The sequence below is a fragment of the Gymnoscopelus braueri genome (assembly GCF_963280865.1).
Source record: "Gymnoscopelus braueri genome assembly, chromosome: 14".
Taxonomy (NCBI): Eukaryota; Metazoa; Chordata; class Actinopteri; order Myctophiformes; family Myctophidae; genus Gymnoscopelus; species Gymnoscopelus braueri.
In genome coordinates this window covers 35,706,258-35,733,877 of record NC_137619.1, presented here as the reverse complement: position 1 = coordinate 35,733,877, position 27,620 = coordinate 35,706,258, and the positions used below count along the sequence as shown (strand labels likewise).

At 39.0% G+C, this 27,620-nt stretch overlaps 1 protein-coding gene across 3 annotated transcripts; it reads right to left on the bottom strand.

The window, feature by feature from the left end:
* Nucleotides 1-298: 298 nt before the first annotated feature.
* Nucleotides 299-27,324, bottom strand: lrrc1 (leucine rich repeat containing 1). Of its 3 annotated transcripts, XM_080450051.1 has the most exons (16): nt 26,927-27,324; nt 26,134-26,357; nt 21,875-21,992; nt 20,657-20,735; nt 17,690-17,779; nt 13,349-13,405; nt 12,959-13,022; nt 12,491-12,565; nt 11,860-12,004; nt 10,899-11,017; nt 9,356-9,439; nt 6,718-6,833; nt 5,834-6,006; nt 3,607-3,746; nt 2,189-2,308; nt 299-2,062 (listed from the first exon to the last, which is right to left on the bottom strand). In XM_080450051.1, exons 2-16 carry the CDS (start codon nt 26,290-26,292, stop codon nt 2,051-2,053), a joined length of 1,551 nt encoding a protein of 516 aa, XP_080306177.1. In that variant the 5' UTR covers nt 26,293-26,357; nt 26,927-27,324; the 3' UTR covers nt 299-2,050. The 3 variants fall into 3 exon arrangements, with proteins under 3 accessions (XP_080306177.1, XP_080306175.1, XP_080306176.1); XM_080450049.1 differs by having other exon boundaries at nt 299-2,308; XM_080450050.1 differs by having other exon boundaries at nt 299-2,308; nt 27,065-27,324.
* Between the last annotated feature and the right edge of the window lie 296 nt (nt 27,325-27,620).

Below are 27,620 nucleotides of genomic sequence, written 5' to 3'. Positions count from 1 at the left end.
CTCTAACCTCAGCATTCATAATGAAAACTCACTTAACCACGTGATCTCTAGCGTCCCTATTCTGAAGGAGAACCTTCAGGGAAAATAGCAGATCTACAAGCTCATAAGAATGAACAAGTCACATTGCGACTCATTCTGTGCTTGTAGATCCGCTATTTTCAGCAAAGAGATTTGGTGTAGAGAGAGAAAAGAAGGGGGCCTAGTATAGACCCCTGGGGGACTCCTGTAAATGAATTAGGTTTAGGCGGTTAAGGATTGTTATAATCTGACTAACAAAGTTGAACGAATAATGAAACAGTTTAGTTTTGCACCCATTTTATTGGATCAGTGGTTTAAAGTCATCCAAATCTCTAGGCTCATTGTTCATGCCTATATGAGATCTGTATTTTGTAGAGTTTGATCATGAAAAGTAAATAATAAAAAATCAAAATGGAACCACTTTCTGGTTCACTTATTGCAATCAAATTAAAACCCAAATAACAATTTTGATGACGTACCATTTTAAAGAATAAGCTTTTTATTAAGACACTTCACTTTTTAATCTTCTAACTGCATTTCCCCCCTCCTTGATATGGAGCTCACTAGAAACAAGTCAATTAATCCATTGTTGATTCTGTAAAGTAGTGACTTCATCATATGAAGAATAGCAAAAACAGACAAGCTCCCAACACGAGCGTGTAGGTCTAATTTAGCTATTTTTGTAAATTTGTCAAATTTGACATGGCCAAAATAGTGACACCCGGTTGAAAGTGGTTAACCACTTGAACATGGCGTCCCTATTCTGGGCATGTCGTAATAAGTGAACATTCTGCAATATAACCAATCTACAAGCTCACAACGAGTCACAACATGGCGCGTTGTGAGCTTGGCGATCTGCAATTTTCAGTGATGAGATTTGGTGGAGTTCACCAAGAATATGACCCCTGGGGGACCGTGGTCAACAAAGTATGTAGGGTTTGAGAGGTTAAAAATAAACCTTTTTTTTGCAGCTGTTTTGGCATCTATTGCATAAACATTGCAAAGCACTAAAGCACAGCAGATAAAAGTCACGCAGCCTCGTCACTTCCACTCAATGCCATAAAGGTACAGTAGGTGTTATTAGTCACTGAATCCATAATGTGTCGATAAACCCAGTGCATATCACAAATGTAACACTAATGTTAAACCAGAGGTGCTGAAAATTGACTAAATGACGATTCAGGCTGTCTACTTACCCAATGACAATTATGTGGTTTTAATAGACATTATAAACTGCACTTTGTTCATTGCTTTACTCTTAAAAGTGTAAAAGGGAAAAACATAACGTACCAACTCCAAAGAACATTTTTAAAAACCTGCAACCGATTAAGAAATTTGCTATACATTTTATTTACATCTCAGCTGCCATAAAGTATAAAAGTATCAATATTCACACATGTCTTTACAATAATGCTTAATCAGTAGGTCCAAAAAGTCCTGGTTTTATGTATCCCCAAAATGTAAAAAGAAACAGTTGCCCAGTGTTTTAAAAAATAGATATAGAACAAATATATATAATACACTTAAGATTTTAACATTATAAAGACTTAGAATAGTGCAACTACCTAATTTATGTTTTTAAGAAAGAGACCTCTTAAAATCTTTAAAATATCTTATTAAAAAAGGAACAAATCTGTGCAGATTATTGCTTTGAAAAATAATTTAAAACCGTGGTTCTTACAGTGGGGTCCGGGGACCCCCAGGAGACCTTGAGAAGGTTCCAGGGGGTCCCCAGCCAAATTATTGATAGCAACCAATTAGTGTACAAATGGAACCAAATGAACCCATTTGTACACTCTCAAGAGTTATGGGGGTCCGTGGCCCTATACATACCCAACTGTGTGTGTGTGTGTGTGTGTGGGGGGGGGGGGGGGGTACGTTAATTATCTAGTTTGAGAACCACCGATTTAAAAAGAGGAAGGCACACTGGCCCTGGCAGAGCGACGGGACTGATGATGGAAGGCCTGGAGAAAGGTGCTGGTGTCCCATGGGTGGAGGCAGAGGAGGGAAGGCCACACTGGGGGGATGGAGGTCAAATAAAGGACTGAAGGAGGTGTGCAGGAGGAGGAGGAACATGGTGAGAGAGACAGGAGGTAAGAACATTTTTTTGAGGTCAAACGATGTCACACGGTCACACAGACGTGGTCACTGGGTTTGTAGCGTTATTGACCTCGTTTTTGTTGGAGTCCAGGGCTTTGGCGGCGTTCAGGTCGTTGCGGAGGTTCTCCACCGCCTTCTTCATGTTCTTCAGCTCTCCGGGATGAGGCGTGGCCCGTCGCATCAGTGTTCCCTGTGTAGACATTAAAATAACGTAGTTTGAATCTTAGGAGTAGATATAGTGAGTATTAATTTGGGCTGCAACTATCGAGTATCTTTTAGCGCTTGCTTTTTCGCTTAATGCTTACCGTAATTGATAAGTGCGTGGTTTTTTTGGGGATCATTTCTTTTTTTTATGTTTATAGATCAATGTGAAATGTATTAAATGATTATTTTTTATTGTCAACTAAATCAATTTAGTCTGATTAACCACTTAAGCCCCACCGAAGTCTGACGTCACTTCCGTTACCCCCTTGTGTCACAGAGTTATTTTCCGCATTCTAAATCCCATAGTTCTTATTAAGTGATGTTAAAAATGTCTGTTCCCAAAAACAAATAAGACAAATGAGGCGATTTTGACTCATAATCAGATATGAAGCAACAACTGCTGGTGAAAAATCCAAAATGTTAGAAAATAAAAGGGCCGCCTATAAATTGACTACAATTCTCAGGCTTAAAAAATGACCTAATGACTACATCTCCCATTACACATGCGTCCGGATCACGGCGCTGCTGTCGCACACACATAACGTCGTATTGCATTGGATTTTTACTTCCCTTTTTTTTCCTTCCCCGCTATGGGTTCCCACAGCAGAATAGAAAATAATCTCTGTTGCAAACAAAGGCTTATGATATTAAAGGCGGTGTAAGTTATATTTGCATGTTAAAATAAGTGTTAAATGGCTCTACATTCTGATAATAATCAGTCCTATAGTGTGTTTGTTCAGTAAGAGGGGTCACCCCATCTCAGAAAATGCATTTTCAGGTTGGGATTTGTTTTACTAAGTTTATACAATCAGGAGAGAGAACTCGTACAAGACACAGGATACACAAGTGACATTGGAAGTAATGAAACAAACAAAATTAGCAGACAAAATTGGAACTGGAACACTATAAAATTGAAGCTGATAAATGATCTCTGTGGGGTTCTCTCTCCTGACTGAATAAAATTGGCATCCTGATCTGAATTTTTTATTTCCGTTTACTTTCTGTTTTAGCTGTGGAAAAGGGGAGACTTCCGTTACTGAACAAGCACTACATAAACATTTCAAATGTAACACTTTAACTGGTGCAGTTTATGTCATAACAAAATGTGGAACACAGGGCTCATCAATGCTAATTCACTTCCGGGTTTTAAGACTGCAAAATGCAACAGTCTGTTCACTCCACACCTAGTTTTTCACAAGGTGCTGACAGCCTGCAGCCTTCCGTGCGAACGTTGGCTTGTATTTTCGAAGGCCGCATTAACCCATCAAACACCCCTGGTCTAACCTTTTCGTCGTCATCCTCATCGTCTTCCTCCAGGAAGTGAATGGCACTGATCCTGTTCACGGCGTGATTGTCCCATGTGTCTTCCATCGTGTCATTCACCAGGCTCTCCAGGGCTCCAGAGCGGGCAAGATTAGCAGACCCTGGAACAGCATTTAAATATGTCATCTGAATAAATGTCTGAGGCTATGAGGTCAGTTCTTATCTGAATACTGCATACATAAATACACTCTAGATTAGAATGCTTTGGGTTGGGTTTTTTTTACAGAAAGGCACGATATGTGCTTCAACACGTTTAAGCGCATATTTTGTCATGAGTAAATTCAACATTTATGAGTGGTTCTCTGAAATCTGCCAAATCCAGATATGAAGGCGGTCCCATGACACGGGGCTCATAAAGGAGAGCTTGAAACTGCCAGATCACAGTTTCAAATCCCAGCTTAGTCACTAGCTTACAGCAAGACAACCCCCCAGCCCCACTCTCACACACACAAGCTCCCCAGCTTCGTCTTAGATCCTCATTTAATCTAAGTACAGGTCATAAAAATTCATATATTAGAAAATAAATAAAATATAAACAGATTACTGTATAACTTTTTAAAAAAAGTTTTTTTTTAAAATATATATATATATATATATATATATATATATTTTGTATTATTTGTAATGTACCATGGTATTTATTTTTGAGGGACACTCAATTGCAGCGTCATATGAAGGAGATGTGTAATCGTTTAGCAATGAATCAAAGCCATCAACAGAGTTCAGGCTGAGGATAATGACACACAAAAAAAAGACAATAGAACAAGCAAATGAGGCGTTGACAGAGCTTGCGCTCAGCTCAGCCAACGTCTCTTCCCCCGGTGGGCGAGCTTTTAATGGCAGCAGCCCGGGCCGCTGCTAAGCCTCTTTAGTTGTCCAATCCACTGCGTTTCTGGAAGAAAAAAAAACATAGCCAAGGACCAGGGTCTCAAGGCGCAGGGGAGGTCCTCGTCTGTTAAAGGCGCTGTGATCCCTGCAGGACCTCGTAATCGACATCGAGTCGAGGGAAGGATCAGAGGGCGCAGCACAAGCTGTGCTTCTCCAAGCACATCATGTGATAATGTGATCAGAAACACAGGGCACTTTGAATGTAATGCTCATGGAACGTGCCAGGACTGAATGTTATGATAATGTCAAAGCCTTGGGATTAAGTAATTTCACTGAGGAAGGAACATTATGTAGTAAAAGCAATACAATTATAACGTATTCATGAGAAGTAATATCGCTCTCCACTGCACCAGTGGCTGTTCATACAGCAAACCTTTCAAACACGTAAGTGCTATTTTATACATCGGCTATTATGAAAATAGCAGATCTAAAAGTGTGTGTTGTGAGCTTGCAGATCTGCTATTTTGGAAAAAACAATTACAAAATGTAATCATTAACATTATAATGTCATGCCCAAAACAGGGACACCAGGGTGAAAGTGGTTAAGGGGACTTCAAGACCTTCAAGAGTCATATTGTAAACCACGGATGCAATGAATCGTTAGGTTTGGAGCCGTTCCATGTACTGTGCTGTTTGTCAGTTGCTGTATGCTACAGAGAATTACGCCAGGCACTTCTACGTCTCCATTTCATGACGTCATGCATGTAGTGGTGTGAGGCGTTAATTGTTTACATATACAAAGACTAAAATACATACAAACTAACTCAATTTCAAACAAGATAGCACCACAACATCGTTGTTTTGGCCTCCTCACCGACATTGTAGCTCTTTACTTCTTCGTTACTACTTCGTTGTTTTTATAATTTTTACATCGCGGCACCAAAGGGTGAGCCGTCTAGAAGACAGCTGTATGTATCTTTAATATTTAGAAGTAGGCACACAACACCTTCAAAAGCACCTCAGAGTGAGCTATTATTACTGGACAGATTTACCTATTTTTCGTCTTACTACTTTCCTTTCCTGTTATTCTTTATAATTATTTGTTTTATTGTTGCTACAATGTTGAGGAACCGAAACCAAAGAATCTCTTGTGCACACTTATATTATATGAGATGCAACAGATCAAATTTGGATCATGAACCCCGTTGTGGACAGCTTGGTCTTTTGGCCATAACGTAAAAACCTCAGCACATTTACTGCTATAAATTTACTGCTATTAACCATGACAGTTGTGCAATTTAGGTAGGACAGGGTAGCACACACTTGCTATACAGATTGACTTATATGATAATATCCATACCTTTGTGGTCAGATTCACAGGGCTGCTGGGGCAGCAGTACACAAGTGAGCACCTTCTCCCCGGACTCAGGATCCACATCCGTCTGGAAGGTAAGGAGAGGCTGCGACTGGTTCTCTGACAACCACAGGGCCTTAAGACGTAGTGTGGTCAGGGACATCGGTAAGTTGACAAGCCTGGATATAAAGAGCAAATATTGTACGAACAACGTTTTTGTTAAAAGAAATGATGTGACATTTGTGGTATGTTTATAGTTTTCACACATCCAGTAATTAAGATCTGATGCTGCATGATAGAATTTCCAAATAGATATGAACAAATTCTCGGCATCATCAACATGAACACATTGGTTGAATATAGATGAACTCATTAAGACCTAAGGCCGATTCTACAAATGTCTTCTAAATCCCAACAGTTTTATGAAAACGTATGTTGCCATACATCAGTGGTGCTCAAACTTTTTCACGTCAAGCCATGGACCCCCAAAATGATATGTATTTGGCCGCGGACCCCCAATCTCAAAATATCTTGTTCCTTGTATCATAATACATTTATCCTGTAATTTTTATCAACAGTACTGCATTCTTGTAATACTCTTCTGTCAATTAAACAATTCATTTGTATAAATATGACTGCACTACGTTTCACCTCATTTAACCATGGAGCATTCCATGTGTACACATTTACAAACAAATGCCCATCCCCAATATGATATATTATATCCAGTAATCTTTATCAACAGTAATTGCAATACTCTTCTTGTGGGTGTATATTCAAACAAGACTAACATTCTAAATTAATTTTGCACATTATTTTGCAACATTTAAGTGCAGTAGAATGCTACACAGTGCAAATGTACCTATGATAAACAACAGAGATTAATTTACCTGTTTCCAGAAACATCAAAGACATGCAGCTCTGTGGCTTGTGAGATCTCTGAAGGAATCCTTGTCAGCCTATTTTCTCGTACACAGAAGACATTAAGACTACTGCAACCTCCAATCTAGGGAACATACACAGAGGCAAGGAGAAACACATTGGTAAAGACAACAGATTTTAAAAGAACACAACTGTATCCTTTAGAAAGTGTCTTTTTGTCAAAAAGAATCCCATTTTGGATGACAAATACAGATTGTAGTAGTGTTTGTTGAGAGGCTTTGGCTGTGCAACAGGTCCATCAATATGTGCCTACTGTATGTGGCCGTCTTTTTGCAATGGTTTTCAATGGGAACGAAGCGTTTTGTTATTCACAAAAGTTAGACAGATTCTAATCCAGAAAACATCACAAAGGTTTATTTCTAACTAAAAGAGGCTTCTGCAATACTGGGACATAAGAAGCCCAAAATAATTCTCATCACACTAGCAGCAAGCTACAACGTGACAGGCTACAAGCCATTTGCCTTTCCACTCCCCTTCTCTCTCCACACAATTCCTGCTTCTAATCCGAGAAAAACATTATTGCTGTCAACTCTTTTTACCCAAGCCTTTTATATTTTTCTCGCTCAAACACACAGACACAGGCTTGATGATATCAACAAGAGTGTTGAGCAACACTTCACAGTGACTCTGAGACAGTCTCGCTGACCGGGCTTTGTTGTTTTGTAGCTGCTAGTGTGAACGCAGCATGACAGTCTATTCTGAGCATGTAGGCACTTTACCCTGCCATTAGTGTCAGTGACCTTAATGGCTGACCAACTGAATGTCAATAGGAAGCGGGACATCAAACTAAAATTAGGTACAATTAGGCCCAGTAGTTAGAATAGACACGATGGGCAAAATGAAGTGCAGCAGACTAATCTATTCATCTGCTGGGCTCTGACCTGAGCAGAGTATCCATACTGTTGTGGTTTCATCACGCTAACCAGAGCTGGCTAAGCTTGTGTATTTACAGAAATAATTAAACTACAGTATGCTCAACTTCAACCTGACCCTGTGAGGGGTACTGTAGCCAAACGTCAGCAAAAACAACAGAGTGAATAATGTACAGTAGACAAGGAGCTTGAATGCCACCTCAAAATCAATCGATTTCACACTGTATACGTTATCCAGGATTATCTCTCTTATATCTGATTGCATGTTATCATGTGATATCCGCACAGATATTACACAGCCTAGGACAAGAGCAGGACTTCATTGTTAGTAGTAGCTAATCAATAGAATCCATAAAAATAAAGCCAGTGTGTCAAGTTGCAACACAGCAAACAACATGTTCAATACTTGGGTCAGGCTATCATTGTGATTGTTAGAAATGTCATGCGATTTTCATGGTTGGAGAAACAGTGACACCACCACCAATTCATTATCTAGGCCAAGTGCGTTGGACTGTTATTACACTGCAGTCTTTGCATCATTGAGACACAGGGGCATTGTATAACCTCTAAAAAGGCCTTTCAGATTAAGCTTTAACCCAGGCTCGCCTTCACTTTAACAGACAAGAGGTCATAGAAGAATGTCCCATACAAATTAAATAGGGACAGAGCTGAACAGGCCAGAGAACTCGAGACGATAATGCAAATAGAATGAGAGAAAAACAAACAAGGCTGTTTCTATTACGCCTCAAACATGTACATGAAATTCACTCTATTTCAATATTAATTTAGCATATGATTAATCTACAGTATTAAGGCATGGCAAGTTTATTCAACAAGGCAACAAGACAAAAGAAAGTTTCATAGTTGCGTAGTTTCATCAAGGAGAATGGTGTAAATAATTACTAACCTAACTTGTACTAGATGATCATGTTTGAAGGCGTCAGAACTTTCACTGATATTTATAAAACAGCTACTTCAAACGGCACATTGTGATTGGCCAAGAGGCACTCTGAGCCGTGCCAATAACCGCAATACACCAACGGGTAAATCACTGGTAAAAGTATCACTTTGTGATGTAATGTGTAACAGTCCAGCTGGCGTTAAGTTGCCTATAGCAACGATACACAATGGGGAACTATTTCAGAGGGCTGAAAGCAAACAGTATTTAGTACAAATACTACTATCCCATAAATAAAATATATATATATATATTTAAGACAGTTCAATGCTGTTGCATAAAAGCAATAAAACACTTGACACTTGAGGTCATGCTTTATGGAGGTTATTTGCACAGCAGTGTTGCGGCATCTGAAGTGGAGATAAAGCACTTCTTTTTGTGTCTTATTGCGTGCTTGATTAATCGATTGAATACTTTATTAACAAGATTGTTAACAGTACATGTAGTAGTAAGGTTATGCTAAAAGGATAACACAAAAAAGCCAGAGGGGGCTTGTTTCCATTGTGGTCCATTGTTTATTATGATTTATTGCTTAAATGCATGTAACTATGTTAGTGATATGTAGTTATGATATGTAAATCCTACCTCTTAAAGTAATGATGTTAATGATATACATCTTTTATATGTAAATACTACCGATTTAGGTAATGGTGTTAGTGACATACATCTATGTTATGATATTATGTAAATACTAGCTATTTAGGTGACATATGTAGGTGACATATGTAAGTATAAGTTATGATATGCAAATCCTACCTCTTTAGGTAACGATGTTAGTTGATTTCTATCACAGTTAAAGTTGGAGAGCTTCTTCAGTTTTCCAACGCTTCTAGGCAAACTCTGTAACAAACAAACAAAACAAAAATGTAATAGACATCGCAAGGTTTTTCATTATTAGAACAATAGGCAGTGCTCTGTAAAATAACTAAACAGCACAACTAAAACACAGCCGACAGTCTTTGTGGACAATCAGGCAAATTAAAGTTAATCGTTATTGTAATACAGGCACTCACAATGTTTACAGAGCAAACATTTTAAATTGGTAGGTGGGGCTGTTGGTAATTAAAACGGACACCTAATCAGTTTCTATTGACATCCACTGCACAGGAGAACTGACTAAAAGGTGTTTTAGTATCTATAGCATGCTCAGAGTCAGTTATACAGTAGTCCATCTACACAAATCTCTGTGTGTGTGTGTGTGTGTGTGTGTGTGTGTGTGTGTGTGTGTGTGTGTGTGTGTGTGTGTGTGTGTGTGTGTGTGTGTGTGTGTGTGTCTGTCCTTTGCGTATCTCGGGAACGGCCAATTGTGTGTGTGTGTGTGTGTGTATCTGTCCTTTGCGTATCTCGGGAACTGCCAATTTTGTTTATGTCTAGACACTTGGCCAAACCGGATGCAGGGGCAAACTCGAACCCCTAGACTCCACGGTGGTGGGCAGGTACCCATTAAAACCGGGAAAGCAGCCGTGTCATTTTAGATTTGGTTGGCTATTCAAAAATAGCAGATATATAAGCTCACAGCTGCGCTGCAATCTGCTATTTTTTTTACATTTAGTAAAAATCTTGAAAGTGTGAGAACTACTGATTTAGAAGGCATTTTGTAGAATCAGCCACAGGTCTTAATGGGTTTACGCTGCACCACTTGAGTGCCCATCAACCTCACACTATATTGCTGAGGAACCAAGGAAGTGCAGTATATAGTAGAGTGTGAAGTCTATCAGATGAGCGGTTGTCGAGAACCAACCCGTTCCAAAGGGGCATGTGTTCCAAGTTCCAACAGGCATCATCACACTAGTATTGCAAAAGACAAAGCTTGTCCCTTCACTAAAACCCAACATAAAGCAGCTATTGTATATACTGTACAAGATATATTAGACATTATAGACTAAGTATATAAAGTGCCTTTCATGCCAAGCCAATAAACTCTAATAAAAACCTTAAAAAGTGTGTTGCTTTTGCACGCTCGCGCGTGTGTTTGTATTTTTATTTCCTTTAATTTCTTGCATGTTCAATCTGCGCTGTTTGAGTTGTTGATTGTTAGTAGAACCCAAAGGAGGGTTTTCTTTTATTAGACTTGTGTAGGTTTAGCGAGTGACGGAAAAACCCATGGAAGAGCAGCCTATTATGCAACTAATTGTCAACTTGCTGCTGGGATGTGTAGATTTAGTTTGGAATGGGTTTAATATAATGGACACAGGGGAGTGCTCCCTTGGTATTGTAACAAACAAAGGAGGGCTTGCACAGAGAGAAGTATTTCCTTCCCATTTTAAAAAGACAAACACCAGCATTGTAACCAACATACCTGGAGCTGATTCTCTGTGAGCACCAGTTCAGTGAGACTCTGACAGTTACCGATGCTCTCTGGAAGCTGGGTGAGTCTATTCTGATCTGCTTTCAATATTGAAAGTTGGACAAGTTTTCCTGCACAGAAACAAAAACATCCAAAGACAGACATTTTGAATTAGGTGAAATGACATGACTGCCACCAAAACATTCACACTTCTGTATAAGTCTAACAATCTGCTGCTTCACTTCAGCCAGTAGGTTTCTCCATAAAATTTTAAATAGACATTAAGGGTGCGGTCACACCAAACTTTAATTTTGCCAATGCTTTTCAATGGGAACGGAGCGGTTTGTTGCCATATGCGTATTTCTGCACAAAAACGCTCTGTTCCCATTGAAAAGCATTGGCATCGCCGCATAGGCAGAATTTAAGTTCGGTGTGACCGCACCCTAAAGGAATAATTCACCAAAGAATTAATGTTCTGTCATTATCTACTCACCCTCATGTTCACATAACACTTAGGGGCAGTGACATATTGAGATTCAATTGAACTCTATGAGTGTACAACGGGAACCATTGGTTTCATTGGATATTTTCCATGGTTAAATTATCACTCAGGATTTTACAGCGTATTTTCTCAGCACAACTTCAAAACAGACTCTCTAAACAACTCAAGTCAAAGGTGACCAGGCCCTTTACAAAGTATTGAGTAATTTCAGGGTATTTTTTGCCCTTTTTGGAACTTCAACACAGTTAGTTATTTTAGAGTCGGTTATGAAGTAGTACAGGAAACAACACTTATGTTTTGTTGACAAAGGAAATTCATCTGTGTTACAACTGGCGTGATTAGAGTAGATTATGACACATTTTTCATTTTTGGGTGTTGCTTTAAATGAAATATCAAATATTTAATAAATATCAAGATTTATTAAAATGGCACACTGTGTCAGTAAGCTGCTTCAGAGGAAAACATGCTGACCAATGCTTTCTGGTAGAACTTCAATGAGGTTTTGAGACACCAGCAGGTCCGTGAGTGAAATAAGGCCTCCTAAATCCTCTGGTAGATGCTCCAGCTTGTTTTCAGAAACATCTAGACACAAAAGGTTTTTCATAGTGCCCATCTCCTAAGGATAATAAAAAAAAAGATTTTGTAGTAAGCAATAAACTTTTATCTTTACTAAACTGATAGCAAATAGAATCATTAGTTATCAAGCAACTAAGCATATGATCAACAACCAAAAGATGATAAGATTAAAGCAAAGTTCATCCTGATGATCCAAGTAATTGATCACAATGAGATATATCTGGCCTCATGTAGTCATTTGGGGACCACTACTATGGTATAGTCAAATCAATCAGTTCACTATCAAATCTATATTTTAAACATGCAATTCATTTATTTGTAAATGTGTATTTTTTTATCTTCACTTTCTTTTTTTTATTACAACGTTAAAATCAGCTAAGAGAAGAGTTATTACTCAGATTGAGACTATACTTGGTTTCAGTAATATGCACTGGTGCACTTAGAGGCGCTAAATGTAAAAGTGATGAAGTCATCTTGAATACAAAGCATGTAAGCAATAAAAATATTAATTCCATTGTTATCTTACTGCAGGTATTTCAGCCAACTGGTTCCCATCCAACCACAAGTCCTTTAAGCTGACAAGATGGCCTATTGTTTCTGGCTGTGTGGGTGGAAAAAACAGGAATTGTAAGAGAGGTGTCACAAAAAAACAAAAACAAATGACAGATAACCAACTAGTGCTACGTATTCAGAAATGCTATCCATTTGTATTGCACCAATTTCGTCAGAGTTAGTTTATCTCTGAGAGTGTGGAAGAATGTAACACATTTGGGCATTCCTTAGCAGTCTGACTTGAATTCCTCTGTCATCAAGTTACTCAATCCTCCAGTGTCAGAGAGTTACGACAGGCCTGATAGGACTACTGCTGCACTGTGCCAATAGAATGATTACAAGTAAACGGAATGCCAGTTTACTTGCACAAGATCAAGAAAAACCTGAGTGGTGCCCTTTTTATTTATGTATCACTGGTCGAAGAAAATCCAAACTATCTTACCAAATTATACAGTTCATTATTGCCTAGGTCAAGTTCTTCAAGTCTTTGTAGTTGCGATAGTGACCTGTGGATAGCAGAGGGTGGACAAATTAAACTAACAACAGTTATACATTCTAAATATGTTAATATACACATTGGAAATCTTAATAATAACTTCTATTTTAACAAGCAAGACAACAAAATAAATAAAGATTTAAGAAAGACGATAAATCAACATAGCTTGCCAATGATATGCTTACAAGAGAAAATTCCATGTTAAAGCACAGTAAAATATATCAGCTTTAAAAGCCGAGATCACTCTCACACTGCCCTGGAGGGTGGCCATAATGGATCTCTAGGAGATCAAGTACTACAGTACTGTACAGTAAGCATACTGGGTAGAATACTCACTCTGGTAAGTACGTCAGCAAATTCTCTCTGAGTTCTAATGATACCAAATTGGAGAGGCTGTAATGAGAGGCGAAGAAAAAGATGATTACATTTTTATTTCAGTGTCTATCTGGAACATTCCGTCTAGACATAGATACATATCACTTCTTTCATTGTACATGACAGTCAAACAAGGCTGCGAAGAAGAAGAAAATAAAAAAAAACATCTTTTGTTCCCTAAGGACCAGACATCAGGAAGTAGTTTTGAGGTGTGTCAGTCTTATCATGGTAGTAAAATCCATTGCAGCATAAACAACTATGGAGCTGTCCAAAACAGAACAGCTCCAGCCCACTCAGAGCGACCACGTCTTCACAGCAAGAGCCGCTCAGACTGTTTAGTTCAAAGTGCAGGGTTATGCATGTGTGTCAACAACACCTAGTCAATTAATGGGGGATTTTACAATGAAATGGCCTACTGTACTCACATGGGACAAGGTTTATGGTCTTGATAAAGAACTGTGTTCTTTATCAACATTCGATAAGTCATACAGTCTTGATATACTCTGTGTTCTTTATCAACATTCAAAAAGTCAAGTAGCGCTCGCCGCTTATCACTTAAGGGAGTGGTTCAATAAGTATTCACATTATTTAGCCCTCACACACAGACAATTCGGATTCCTTTGCTCTGTGAAAAGACAAATGTTTCCAATTTCCTCCGAGGGGCTCAAATGTATTTATTTGTAATATAGTGGCATGGCAGTTAACAAGTTCTTCTTCAGACACTGGTTGATGTTCATAACACAAGTAAAGAAAAATATTAAATGTCAGTCATTTTTGGGGGCTGGGTTGATATTGCGTATCGCAAGGTTCTTGTGAGATAGTTAAAAACATTTAATTAAATTAACACTGTACTTACAGAGAAATGTCCACTGGACATTGAAAAGTGTTAAGGCTATTTGACAAAAACCTAAAATAACTATTCTTTAACGCAACCTATAAACAGTTTGTACTGAATGACAGACTGACAGACTAACCCTTAATGGTTACATCACAACAATACTGGAATATCTTTGTTGTTGTTTTTAGCACAATCCTGGGTCACTGTGCCAGAGATTAAAAAGACAGACAGGATCTCCCTGGTTCAGTTACACACTAGCTGAATTTTAGCTTCAGTATTTAAGCCAAACCAGCAACTAAACAGAAACCAAATGCTTCAGGTCTACCGTACAAAATCCTATGCTTTTTTTCAACCTTGATGTGAGCGGACTGTTGATCGAGTACAAGTACCATTCAACCCCATAAGCACGAGTCCTAATTCACTGTTGAAATCTCACACCATCTACTGTGTTATGGTTTTCATTACGGTCGCTCCTTGGCAGACAGCAGGTCTTAACTCATCGCGTTACGTAACACAGATAACACACGGTACCAAGACAAAGAAGGAGTGTGTCTGCGGCAGAGAATACAGGACATTTCAGAGGAAACCCCATGAAGAGTGAAGACGTAATGTTAAGGGAGGTAAATTACTCAAATGCCATAGGGAGCACATGGTTCAAATGCCACAAGGAGCACATGGTTTGTTAACCACTTAAACACTCTATACTTCCTTGACCAAAGTCCCCCAGGGCTCTATACTAGGTCCCGTTCCTTTTCCCCTCTACACCAAATGTCTTAGCCAAAAATAGCCTATCTACAAGCTTTTGTGTTCTGTGTTGTCTACAGAGCTTGTTGAGCTGCTATTTTCACCCAATGTTAGCCCCAGAACAAGGACCCTAGGGTTCGCCAGTGGTGTTCTTTTTGGAGTTCTTTATGTCTACTGGAAAAAAGGCCTATACAGTTGAAATAAGCTGTATATGTATTCCAGAGTAACAACATTAATTCGTGAAATGTACCAACATTAAGCACCTCTAAAAGTACAATAAAGGCATCATTATTTAAAAGTCTATAATGCTGATTTAATTATGACAGAGGGAGAGCAAAAAAAGAAAAGAAACATTCCATCTTGACTCATTCCACCAGACAGACACCCACTAAGCATCTGTGCATTACACCCGTGATGTTAAGCAATAATCCCTAATTTATGGCAACATGGCAAGTCCAGACCAAGCTCTACTCAGCTTCACTCTGGTTGAAGCTGTTGCATGTGATCCAATGGTCAAAACATGCCATCCAGGCTACCTCAATGATCTATTAAAATGCACCGGTGGCATTTCCCACTAGCCAGACACTAAAACAGGCTTATTTATTAGTGAGTTGAGCAAGCCTTGCGTTCTGGAGAGCCAAAATGGCTCGTAAACAATTCAACCTGTTCAGTCCTGAGTGTGCACTCAGGACTCAGAAACTGTGAGTAAATCAAATAATCAGCCCTGCCCATTAGCATTATTTAAGTTTTATTTAATCTATTTCCCTTAAAATGGAAAATTCCCCTTCAAATCCCCTTTCAACTACAAGCATTCAGAGCTTTGCCATTACATTTGTTGCTAGATGGATACATGGGAAATAGTTGGCTCGATTGTTAACGTTCTCGCAGCATACTGTATTTGTGCTGTCTAGACTGGCTATGCCATTTTCCACTGGGACCAATCTGCATAAAACCTACAGAAAGTATCAAAATGTTATTAAAGCTGAACTTAAAACTAAGGGATATAAATATAATCAGCTACACTACAGTGTTTCGCTGATGTAAATTAATATGCCATCTTGGATCAAGTATTTCATATTCCTGGATGAAAGAAGACAATACATTACATATAATAATATAGTGGGTATGTTTTCTGCTCAAGGGGAAGAGGTACTGATATGATAAGCTGGAGGAAATTACAGCGGAAATTCATATAATAAGACAATAACGAGGCAAGCAGACTGATGGTACACCAGGTTTGACCAACAGTATGATGTCTATTCCTGTTTCCCTTTAGAATTTCTCAAGAGAAACTTTTCAATACATCACATGATACAAACCAATACTTACTACGGATTATTTGTAGGATTACTAGGGCAGACTAGCAATGACTAAGAAATAAGCCTAAACACACAAAGGAAGGCATACTAATGTTACTGCAACAATGTAGCCAACGGTGGACATCATAAGATTTGTATCAATCTTCCTACAGTCTGCCATTGTCAAATTAAATTATATTCTAACATTATTGCCACTCATTGTAGTTTCTACAGAACATAAGAATCTTTGGCCTACGCCCCAAAAAAAAACAATTCACAACAATGATACAAAATCACCACCAATTATGGTATTAGGGTTAGGGTTAGTTAATTCTGGAAGATTACATATCTACTTATAATCATCCAGAAACTTAATCAGAGCAAATGATTGCTTACAATTACATCCAAAAATAACTGAAGGGGTACTCAACTCACAAATACATATTTTTAAGTCTGCTTTAGTGTGTGGTCGCTGACTATTGCATTAAATCTATTAAAGGTAGGGTAAGTGATTTGCGTTGGTTAAAATAATTGTTAAATAGCTCTATATTCTGATAGTACTCATTGCTATAGAGTGTTTGTTCAGTATTAGGAGTCTCCTTGTCTCTCCACCTCTTTATTAAACAGAAAATGCATTTTCGTTTCAGTTTCAGTTTCATTTCCAATTTTATCCAATCAGGATAGAGAACTCAATCAGGATATAGATTAAACAAGTGAAATTGGAAGTGATGACACTAAGAAATGAGCATGCAAAATTGGAACTGGAACACTATACAAATTAAGCTTAAAAATTGGTACTTTCTCCTGATTGGCTGAGATTTTGACACCTACCGAAAAATGTATTTTCTGTTTATTAAAGAGATGGAGAGACAGGGAGACTCCTGTTACTGAACAAACACTCTATAGCAATGATTACTATCAGAATATAGTATTTTAACCTTTTAACAAAATACTTTTTGTTTTAACCAAAAAATATCACTTACCCTACCTTTAAGATGTCTCATTGCAATATGCTGTTTTTGTTTAGTTTTTTTGTATACAGAACTATTGGGCATCCATGGTGGTTGTGATTTAGAAGATTGCATTTCTCACTATAAAACCTTGTGACTGACATTGAATTACCTTCATTTTTCAACCAGTTGTTGCATTACCATGTAAGTAAGTAGCCTTGCCAAGCCATGTGACCCATAGGTCAGGACCCTATCTCCTGTTGTTGTAGCATAAGGCGGTTTGATGTACAAATACATCCCCCAGCCATGATGCACAAGTAATACAGATAAACAGTTGAAATATCTTGTATTCAGGCTCTGTATCTTTTTATATCTGTAAAGTTGTCATGTCAAAACTTGAACCAATAAGAAAATTAGTTCCAGACCGACCAATCACATAAATTATGATGAAACACTGAGTGCACAGACTTACTTTCCAATGTTCTCTGGAAGGACTTGCAATGAAATATCATTGATGGAAAGGCATGTTAGGTTCCGCAGCTCTGGAAAGCTCTCGGGTAATCTGGAAAAGTTACAGAGCAACAAATTACATCAGAATCAAAATGTACATACAGCATTTACGTAAAATCTAATATATTGTATTATACAACCGTTTTTGTGTTTGTTTTCTTTTGCAAGCCTTCTAGAAGGATACGTACTGTAACAGGTTTCCATTACTTTGACACTCACAGCCATTACTGACATTTGAACCCAAGCGGCCTCCCTTACTGGTTAAGTCAGCTGTAAGAAATTATACTATCTGTGGTGTATGACAGACAGTTAAACATCCTCAATTTAATCAGTTGTAAAAAATATATAATTTCGAATCCTAATCTTTGTCAGCTAGATGTCCGGGTAGCTCAGTCGGTAGAGCACTCGCCTTTGGACCGCAAGGTTCTGGGTTTGATCCCAGGCATCGCTCACTCAGCATATGAGTAGCACGGCTTGGGTAACTGTGTCATGCGGTAAGTACCGGGAGCTGATGGAAGGTGTTGTGCTCCACCTGAGCAATCCATCTCCCAGGGGTCTAGCGCATTGAAAATGGGATAGACACCCCCTTTGAAAACATTTGCCTCACGTTAGGGCCCGTACACACTGCAAGATATTTGGTCCAATAATGCTGTCGGGGACCTTTTTTGGCGCTCGCCGACAAAACCCCCGATCTGACGCAAGATTGGGCTTTGTTTGATAGGTGTTGCTCGCTGTGTGTGAACGGCTCTGCGAGAGGATCTGGCCGCGATAATAGTGCTCGGCGATGCCTTCCCGAGCGTTTCTAGATATCTAGCAGGTTTGATATTTGGCTCTGTCGCCGACTGGACATCATACAGCAACAGAGTTGCGATCACTCTGCAAGGAGATCCGTGCTACAGCCAATGAGAGCACATTACAGCCAGATGGCTAGGGGAGGGTGGCTGGACCTGACCACTGCTGCTGCCCGCAACAGAAAATGTCTTGCCCTGCATAGTACCGCAAGATTACCGTCCAGTCCTGTATAAGCCTGCAATATCTCCATTGAGATCTAAAAACATTATTAAACAGAATGAGAGAGTGAGTGAGTGTGCGCGAGCGAGCGAGGAGGGGGGCTGTTAATTAGAGAGGAATTGCACACAGAGAGAAATTTTGCGACGAGCTGCTGCTCACGTAGAAGTGGAACACACACACACGAGAGAGAGAGAGAGGGAGCCTATTCAACCGTCCGCAAGATTTGTGTTGGGACCTGTGGGTACCGCGGGATCCTGCTGCCATTGCAGGGCTCTACACTCTCGCCGATGAGTCCTGTGAAACATCCCGCAGTGTGTGATCCCTTGTCGGCGATCAATCGTATAGTGTGAAAACCACAACGATATAGGACAGCCGATTTCAAGAAAGAGACTTGTGTAGTGTGAAATGCTTAGCGATCAGATGACTCCCCGACCACTTTAAAAGTCCTACAGTGTGTACCTGCCCTTAAATGACGATCAAGCTGAGGTTGTCAAATTCATTCATGACTATTAAGACAAACAATGCCTACTGGGGTTTCCCTTTACTCAACAATAAGGAAAAGGTACTAGTTTAAAACTGACTGATGCATTCCCTTTCTCCAGACTTTCTGCTTTAGAATGGTAAAAAAAAAATAGGCCCAATAAAACAGTGGAAAATTACCCTTCTACAGTTGAAAATTACCCTACCACAGTAGAAAATGAGAACAGTATGTGTGTATTGTATCACACAATAGAGCTAGCACTCTTAAAGTATCAAGACCGTAGACACCCAAACTGAGACGAAAGGTAATTCTGGTTTTTCGCCATCCGTGATTGATTAACTAGCAGACAATACCCCTCGCTCTCCCCCCTCATATCCCTGTACACACACACACACACACACACACACACACACACACACACACACACACACACACACACACACACACACACACACACACACACACACACACACACACACACACACACACACACACACACACACACACACACACACACACACACACACACACACACACACAGTATTATGAGAGGAGATGCTGTCATAGAATGTCCCATTTTTAGAAGCATTAAAGTAAAGCTTGCTACATTTCTGCTTATTGTGTAATTATTCTCTGATGTTTGGCAGTGGCTTCCAGTTCTATGAAAGAAAGCTTCAACTATGCTGTCTGTGAATGAAGTTACAAGAGCCAGTTCAGCACACTTGTAAAATTGTCATGTCAAAACTTGAACCAATAAGAAAATTTGTTCCTGACCGCCCAGTCACTCATGCTTTTTGGAGGAAGCTGCAGCGGGTTTAGTTCAAACTTGTTTTTCCACAAAATAGTACAGTAGTAGAAGCAATTAAAATTTGAACCCGTTGCACGGTAGGAACTAGTTTCACAAACAACATTCAGTCTGTCATAAATTAACTTTTTTTGTGAGTGTGTTTTTGTCATAAAATGAAGTGCATAGTTCTTGTTGCAGGTATGAAATTGAGTATTTGCAGTGGTGGAAAGTAACTAAGTACTTTTACTGAAGTACAATTTTTAGGTACTTTTTACATTTTCTTAGTTTTAAAAATGTCCAATACTTTATACTTCTACACCACTACATCTCAGAGGTAAAATAATACTTTTTACTCCACTACGATTATTTGAAAACATTAGTTAGTTACCAGTTAACCAGTTAATTTAATTATTATTACAAAACATACATTGCAAATATTAAACCCTAATTTATAGTTTGTCTATTCGAAAACAGCCGATGTACAAGCTCGCAACGCGTTGTGAGCTGGTAGATCTGCCATTTTCAAAAAAGTTTCAATTTAAAAAGTACTTTTTCCACCTCTGAGTATTTGTACAGTGTATCTGAGTCATACTGTACTACTCAACTGAAGAGGACAAACAAGTAAGTATTTAATTGTTTATATCAACTACCTTGTTAATGGGTTACCACTGAAGTCTGCAACTTGGAGGGCTTTGCAGTATGAGATACTCTCTGGAATTTCCATTATATCTGAATAAGAAAGGAGACAAACAAAATATATTATATTCAGGATTTTCAGGCTCCGTCTTAAAATGCAGCATATACGGTTTAACAAGATTTGATTACTTCTTACAATAGCATATTTACCAAACATTTGAAGGAAGATCATATGTACGGAATAAAATACAGAGGCATACTGTATATCATTGCTATAGGGAAGAAACCTCTCCAACTTTTATTTTGTTCCCGTAAATTTGATTACATTTGTTTTTAAAATAATAAAAAAGGAATGGTTTTGGACATACAAGGTTTCCACCCGACAACAACGATACATTGCCACTGGGCCTGTGGCCCGATCTTTCTTATAATTCAAGAAGGTTGTATAGATAGAATTGTAGTTGTTCTACTTGGATAATAACATTCAACAGGTGTTTGTATTACAGTACATATAATTGAACAGAATTTCCACAAAAAAAGAATTTACAGTAAGCGCCAACTGAACCCAATCATCATTAATAATGGCCACGCCAAACAGAGTTGACTGAATGATCATTTATTTGAATGTTCAGTTGACGTGTGCCATTGCCACACACCAGGAAGCTACTCAAGTCAGCTCAGCTGTCTGCACAGTCCTAAGGTGAACTTCAAGGTTCAAAGTTCAACTGTATTTGTCAACAATACCAATTACAAAGTAAAAGGCACGTGAAAGTCATTGTGCGCTAAAAAACAACATAGCAGCTACAGTCTTTACAGAGTAAAGATGTTAAAGACTCAGTGTCACATTAGCGTCAAAAACGTAATTTAATTAATTAACCTTACGCCTAGACTTAACCATACTTAATAGCAACACTTAACCTAAATTAATTTAAAACTAATTGATGTTTTTCTCCACATTTACTGGGAGATCTATAATTTACCATGGGCCTACAATTTACTGTCCTCATAGGAAATGTACAGAATACATAAGCCAGGAAAGTATAGATTTCCCACCCCAATGGGAAATGCATACATTTACTGTATATATGGTATAATTACATATACTGTAAAACGAAGATAATTATTTATTTCATAAGAATTTTACAGTGTATGCGACACAAAACTTTATAACTGATCTTAAATAAGAGAAAGAATGTTTTGTGCTAAGGTTTTTCGTTCGGTTTCCTTCTTACCATTTCGAGAGCAATCCAGTTCCACCAGCTGCATGAAGTTGGCTATTTCTGGTGGGAGCCTCTGGATCTCATTGTCACTCAGGCCCAGTTTTCTTAGTTTTATCAGCTGGAAGAATGGCTGAAAGATAAGATACATATTTATTGATAAAATGGTGTGAATAGTGCCACTTACTGGTTTACTACCGTACATTGATTCAATCTAAATTCAGTATTAAGTAAAACATGGAAGCACTATTACTACTAGTGCCACTGTAAATGTTTATCAGAACAAATTAACTGCTGAAGCTGCTGTCTTAGCCAACTTTTTCAGAGTTGAGGTAAAATAGCATACCGATAAGTGTCAAGGAATTTGCATTTGACCACAAATTATGTCTTTTCGTGTTAGATTTTATTTCGTAAATTTTATGTACTTGGGTGGTTAAAGAACTAAAGCTCTAATCATCATCATCCAGAGAGACAACCTACCCCACTAACAAATGAATAGAGGACTAACGTCTGGTGGTCCTTGTTTCTTTAAAACTTTACATCCAATGAGCTCAATTTCTCTGTGGCACTAACAATTATGAAACCAAACCCAGTCCTATATCCTTGCTAAATCACCCAAGTGACAGGCAATGTGAGCACAAGAATCTCATCCATAGTAAGAGAACAGTTCCAGGATTCATTTCTGGATTACATCATCAACAGATGCAGGCCTTAAATTAATTCCATCTGTGAAACATGTTCATTTTCTAGAGTCAAAACAGAAGCATGAAAGATAATAATAGAAAGGATAAAATCTGAGTGCTGTCTCTTATAATTCTGGCCACTTCAGTTTAAATGTCTCAGAATGTTTACGTCACTTGGAGTGTGTGCCACTCCTTTGGTACAGAGAGCCTAGTGACAACAGGAAGCAGATAAAGGCATTCTGAAGGATTCTATATTAGGCAATCCAAGACATAAGCCTGATTTATGCTTTGTGTGTCATCGCTTGACAAAAACAATGCATTTTCAACTTTTCAAATAGCATGTTTTCAACTGATTTAGGTTCTTTCAATTGTTATATTATATTTGAAAATGTTAGTTTTACTGTGCAAAGCCTAAGTCAGGCTCCAAGTTCAAGAGATAACAGAATAATTACATTTTGTAGTGTCTATTTTGCAAAACACAGCAAAGGGAACATTCCGATGACAAGTCGTGTTGTGGGTCCACTGATATAAGATAATAAAATCAGAGAGGTGAAGCAAGGGTTCCTTCCTACACTGTGTGTCTGTCTATTCCCAATGTTGCAGCAAACCTGTTCTTCCTGTTGCTGTCATTCACTGCCACACCCCAAGCTATCGTCCACGTCTGACTGGCACACAAAATTGAAAGTGGCTGACTTAAGAAAAACCATCTCTACTACTACTAAGTCTGTCTACAAACTTAAGTCTTTGCATACTGTTTACTCTTGATTGGATGGAAGCCTAATGGTTTAAGACGGTACACATTGCAATAGAAGGCTAGTCCTTTATGCCTCTTCAGAGATATGCTCATACATCAACATTCAGCAAACTAGCAAGCAACTACTCTTTGAAAACAAGGTTATTTGCATGTGCTTGAAAACCAAGGACCATATAGATAGATAAAGGGAATCTTTAGATAATAGACAAATGGGTTATTGTTTGCTAATTTGATGAGCCTTCCCATACAAAAAAGAACCGTGTCAAGAGAAACTAGCACTGGCCAGTACACATTCCCACAGAGCCAAACTTGTGGTTCAAGTTTCCACAAATACACACTTTTGAAGGTATTTACTCTGCTAAACTAATTGTTTAACTATTCTTCTGACTTAAAAAAAAGACTCTGTAGAAGAAGCAATTAAGCTGATGATTTTGTGCGATGTTGCTGGGCGTCTCTGTCAATAATATAATAATGACTTCAGGCAGGGAGTGGGACAAGTGTTAGTACATCTAGCCACCTTGGAGGCAAATGTGATGAAGCCTACACAATGAGCGCTGGGCTGGCGTGCTCCTAAGGTTTATCCAACTGAACGTTTCTTGGGTTCACTCAGCACGCAGAGATGGCATTAGTCACATGCCAAGGCACACAATAGACAGTGATGTCTGTTGTTGGCATCGCAAGAGTCCCCCCCTCTCTATTCTAAACATACTAAGAATATTTCTGTAATGGGTGTAGGAATTTGCTATATCGCTGTGCAATTTGTGTGATAGTTGTGATAATTCCAATAAAATTAAGCTTGCTGCTTGCTGATCCCATCCTTGCAACGACACAGACCAGGACAACTAAGTTTGCCTTTTGATTTGTGGGCCCGTATTTTACAATTTAGGCTGATACTTTTGTAATGGCTCAAGTGGAATACAGAAACATATTCACAAATAGCCAACCTGCCACAAAACTAACATTTTATTATTTTCAATTGACCAGAACCTGTGCTGTTCTTCAGCAGGCAGTAAACTGTCAACCATGGAAGGTCACTCTCTCTATAGCCTTGTGTTCCAACACTGTTTATGGGCATATCTAGCACTCAAATATTCTCATATCTCCAAGGGTACATACAGTACAGTATTCTGTTGATTCTCTACATGTTATTTCTGTAAAAGCTGTAGGACAAGTTCTTAAATACTAAAGGGTTCATTCATTTCAATAAGAATTACAAGAAAATAAAGGTTTAAATTAGTGCCCGAATAGTCTCATTTCTGGTGGATGCGTTATTACTTTATAATTACACTTTATAATTACACAGGTATATAAGGAGAGCCTAGCAAATGTACAAAATAGGCTATCCTGCCAACCCTAATTTAATCCAATTGGTTGGTTCTAGCTTCTTTGAACCGCAATGACTTGGATAACGTTGGGATAGTTTCTCATGCTCTCTGACTGATTCCATTTGCTCAGAACCCACCACTCTACAAAATGTTATTAAGTTAATCATGTCATGTGGTCCTGTCTTATCAGTGAAAAGCCACTACTGTTTGCCATTGACAGAATCCAAAAAGAATACTAACTTCTAACACCACCCTGATGGCATGCTGACTTCTGAATTGGTGGAGGAAACTGTGAACCACTTAAACCCACAGCATATACTTAAGTTGTATATGCTGTGGTTCTCAAAATAGACACACCAGTTTGACAGTGGTTAAGGGACCCTTGATGACCCCCCCCCCCCCCCCCCCAAGGATGAAGGTACATAATTGTATTCCTAAGTGACTGCTATAGCAGCTGCAATAATTTATAAATAATGGTTGCAAAAGATATCGCTGAGGACAAAAAGTGAGTAATTCACTGTCAGTGGAGCTGTTTCACATTACACGCCAGTATGACACTGACAGATCAGTGTTGCATCTCCAGTTCCTAGCTTGTAAAGAAAGAGAGTATTGATTGAGCTCTCCTCCTTGTCTTAATGAACAGCATGCCAAGTCTGTAAGCTATATTCTATTTAACTGTATCTAGGGGGGCTTGGGTCAAATTTAAGATGGCTGTTTACCCCAACATCACTTAATCCTCCTGCACTTTACTGGATAAATTCTCTCTTGAAATTATGGAAATTGGGTCATATCATGGAAATTAGGTCAAGTCTTAGTGGTAAATCATAAGTTCTTATCTTTTTCAATTTAAATGGTGTCCAGAGGAATGTAACTTTATGTGTCACCTGGTCAAACAGGTTGGGGGGTTTGTTGAGTAGACTTTCAACATTTCAGAACAAAATCTTTGGAATGAGTGACAATGAATGCCAACTAACCTGAACTAAAAGTGCACTAATTGTAAAACTTTATAACGTAATTTAATCAGCCCAAATAATCAGAGTGTGGCAGGTGTGAAACAAGGAAAATTCCCAGCTACTGTGTGTCTCACACACACACACACACACACACACACACACACACACACACACACACACACACACACACACAGGGGTGAGTGGTTTGCTGATCTTGCGCAATTATTGTCCCCACAGTTCCCACCAGGTTCTCACGGGATGCAGCTCAGCATTGTTGTAAACTGCCAGTGCCAAAGTACTTTAACTGTCGCACACAAAACGTTTCACAAACGTCAAACCAAACCCAACCCACTGTTGGGGAAACAGTGTTCTATTGACTGGCATGTCAATATTTATTTGTTTATTTGTTTATTTGGAAAAGGATCCCCAGGCCGTTAGCTGCTGATGCCATGGCAAACAGCTAGTCTTACGTGTGTCTAATCAGCTAGTCTAATCTCATGAAGTGAAAGCCCTGGGGTGCTGCTGCCTGCCTGTTGCTGTTCTTCTGACTTCTTCTTACCTTGGGCAGGTCTCGGAGCTGGTTGGCGTCCAGTAGGAGCTCCTCCAGACTGCGGTAGTACCGATAGATGTCATCGGGGACATAGAGCAGAGAGCAGTGGCGCTTATCGATCACCTCCACGTGACGGCTGCAGCGCCACAGGGGGATGCACTGGAACATCCCGGGACCAGTGTGGTGATGTGATCAGCGTTGCCAGGTTTTGCGAGAGAAACACGCAGCCAGGTCTGTGAAAACAAGCCCAAAAGAAAGCAACTTTTAGGTCACATGAGCACTTTAGACTTGTATATTATGTAGACATTAGAGTTACAAGCTTGCGACTCGTTGTGAGCTTGTAGATCTGCTATTTTCAAAAAATATTAAAGGTGAAAAAAGGGAATATTTTTAAAGAAGATAAACATTCTAGCACAAATCTGGTATGCAAATACATATTAATTTGGGGGTCCATGACATGGAAATATTTGAGAACCACTGGTTTAAAGAATAATAATTTAAAAAATATTGGAAGCAAGCCAAAATAAGCAACTACACTTTAGAAATAAGCCCACAAAACCACAACCCACCAATATTTACAAGCAACTTTGCAGAAAAACAAGCCTTAAGTCGCTTATAATAAAAGGACATGGCAACGCTGGATGTGATGTGCAAAAAAACACCCCAACTCTGTCTGTCTGGGACGTTCAACCAAATTAATGTCCGTGTGGGTGGGAGAGAGATGCAACAGATTGATATAACAGTACCTGGGGGGATAAACTACTAAACTACAATAAAAACAACAACAATAACAATGATTTACCGTGTGTCAAGCAGGAATCGATCCTATAAACTAAAAAAGCAAGTTGTCATCGAAAACACAACCTTGTGTCCCTCCACTGAGCGTAAATAAACCTCCCCAAAGCAGCCAGGAGAAGGAGGTCGAACATGGAATAATAACCTCGCCGTGTTCTTCTTCTTCTTCTCTTTACTTTTTTCCTTTTTTTCCTAACAAACAGGCACCTGTTTGTTTGCCACGTCGTCAAAACTAGCCCCGCTTTCTTCCTTTTCCTTTTTGGTGGAAGCACCTGTTGAGTCCTTTTCTCTCGGTCGAATTAAACGCTCAGCTACATGTCGCTTTGGGAGAAGAAGGTAGCAGCATTTCGGTGTGTTTTTCCAGAGTTAATTTCCTCCTCAGTCCAGTTTGTGACCCGGAACATTCACTCCCTCATTCCGATCGTACGTCATCGTTCCACGTGGCTCCTCCCTCCTTTTCCCTGCCCCGCCCATGATGGAAAACCATCGCATGTGTATACTCTGACGTACGACGGTGTTGCTCATCTCTCTATATATAAAGCAACCAGGGGTCTTCAAGGTTTTTCAGGACCCCTTAGTTCAGAGAGATGAGGCAGGGACCCTCCCCCCCACTACATATAGTATAAAATTGTGTTGCAGATCAAACTTTTTCATAGATTTCATAGATAGCTTCATAGACTTGTTTGACAGCATTATTATCA

Coding starts and splice junctions, on each gene's coding strand:
- lrrc1 (XM_080450049.1), bottom strand. CDS start 26,292: ATGTTCCAGTGCATCCCCCTGTGGCGCTGCAGCCGTCACGTGGAGGTG. Junction 11,018..11,859: donor AGTTCTACCAGAAAGCATTG/GTCAGCATGTTT, acceptor GTTTCTGTGCAG/GAAAACTTGTCCAACTTTCA. Junction 2,309..3,606: donor ATGAGGATGACGACGAAAAG/GTTAGACCAGGG, acceptor ATGTCTACACAG/GGAACACTGATGCGACGGGC.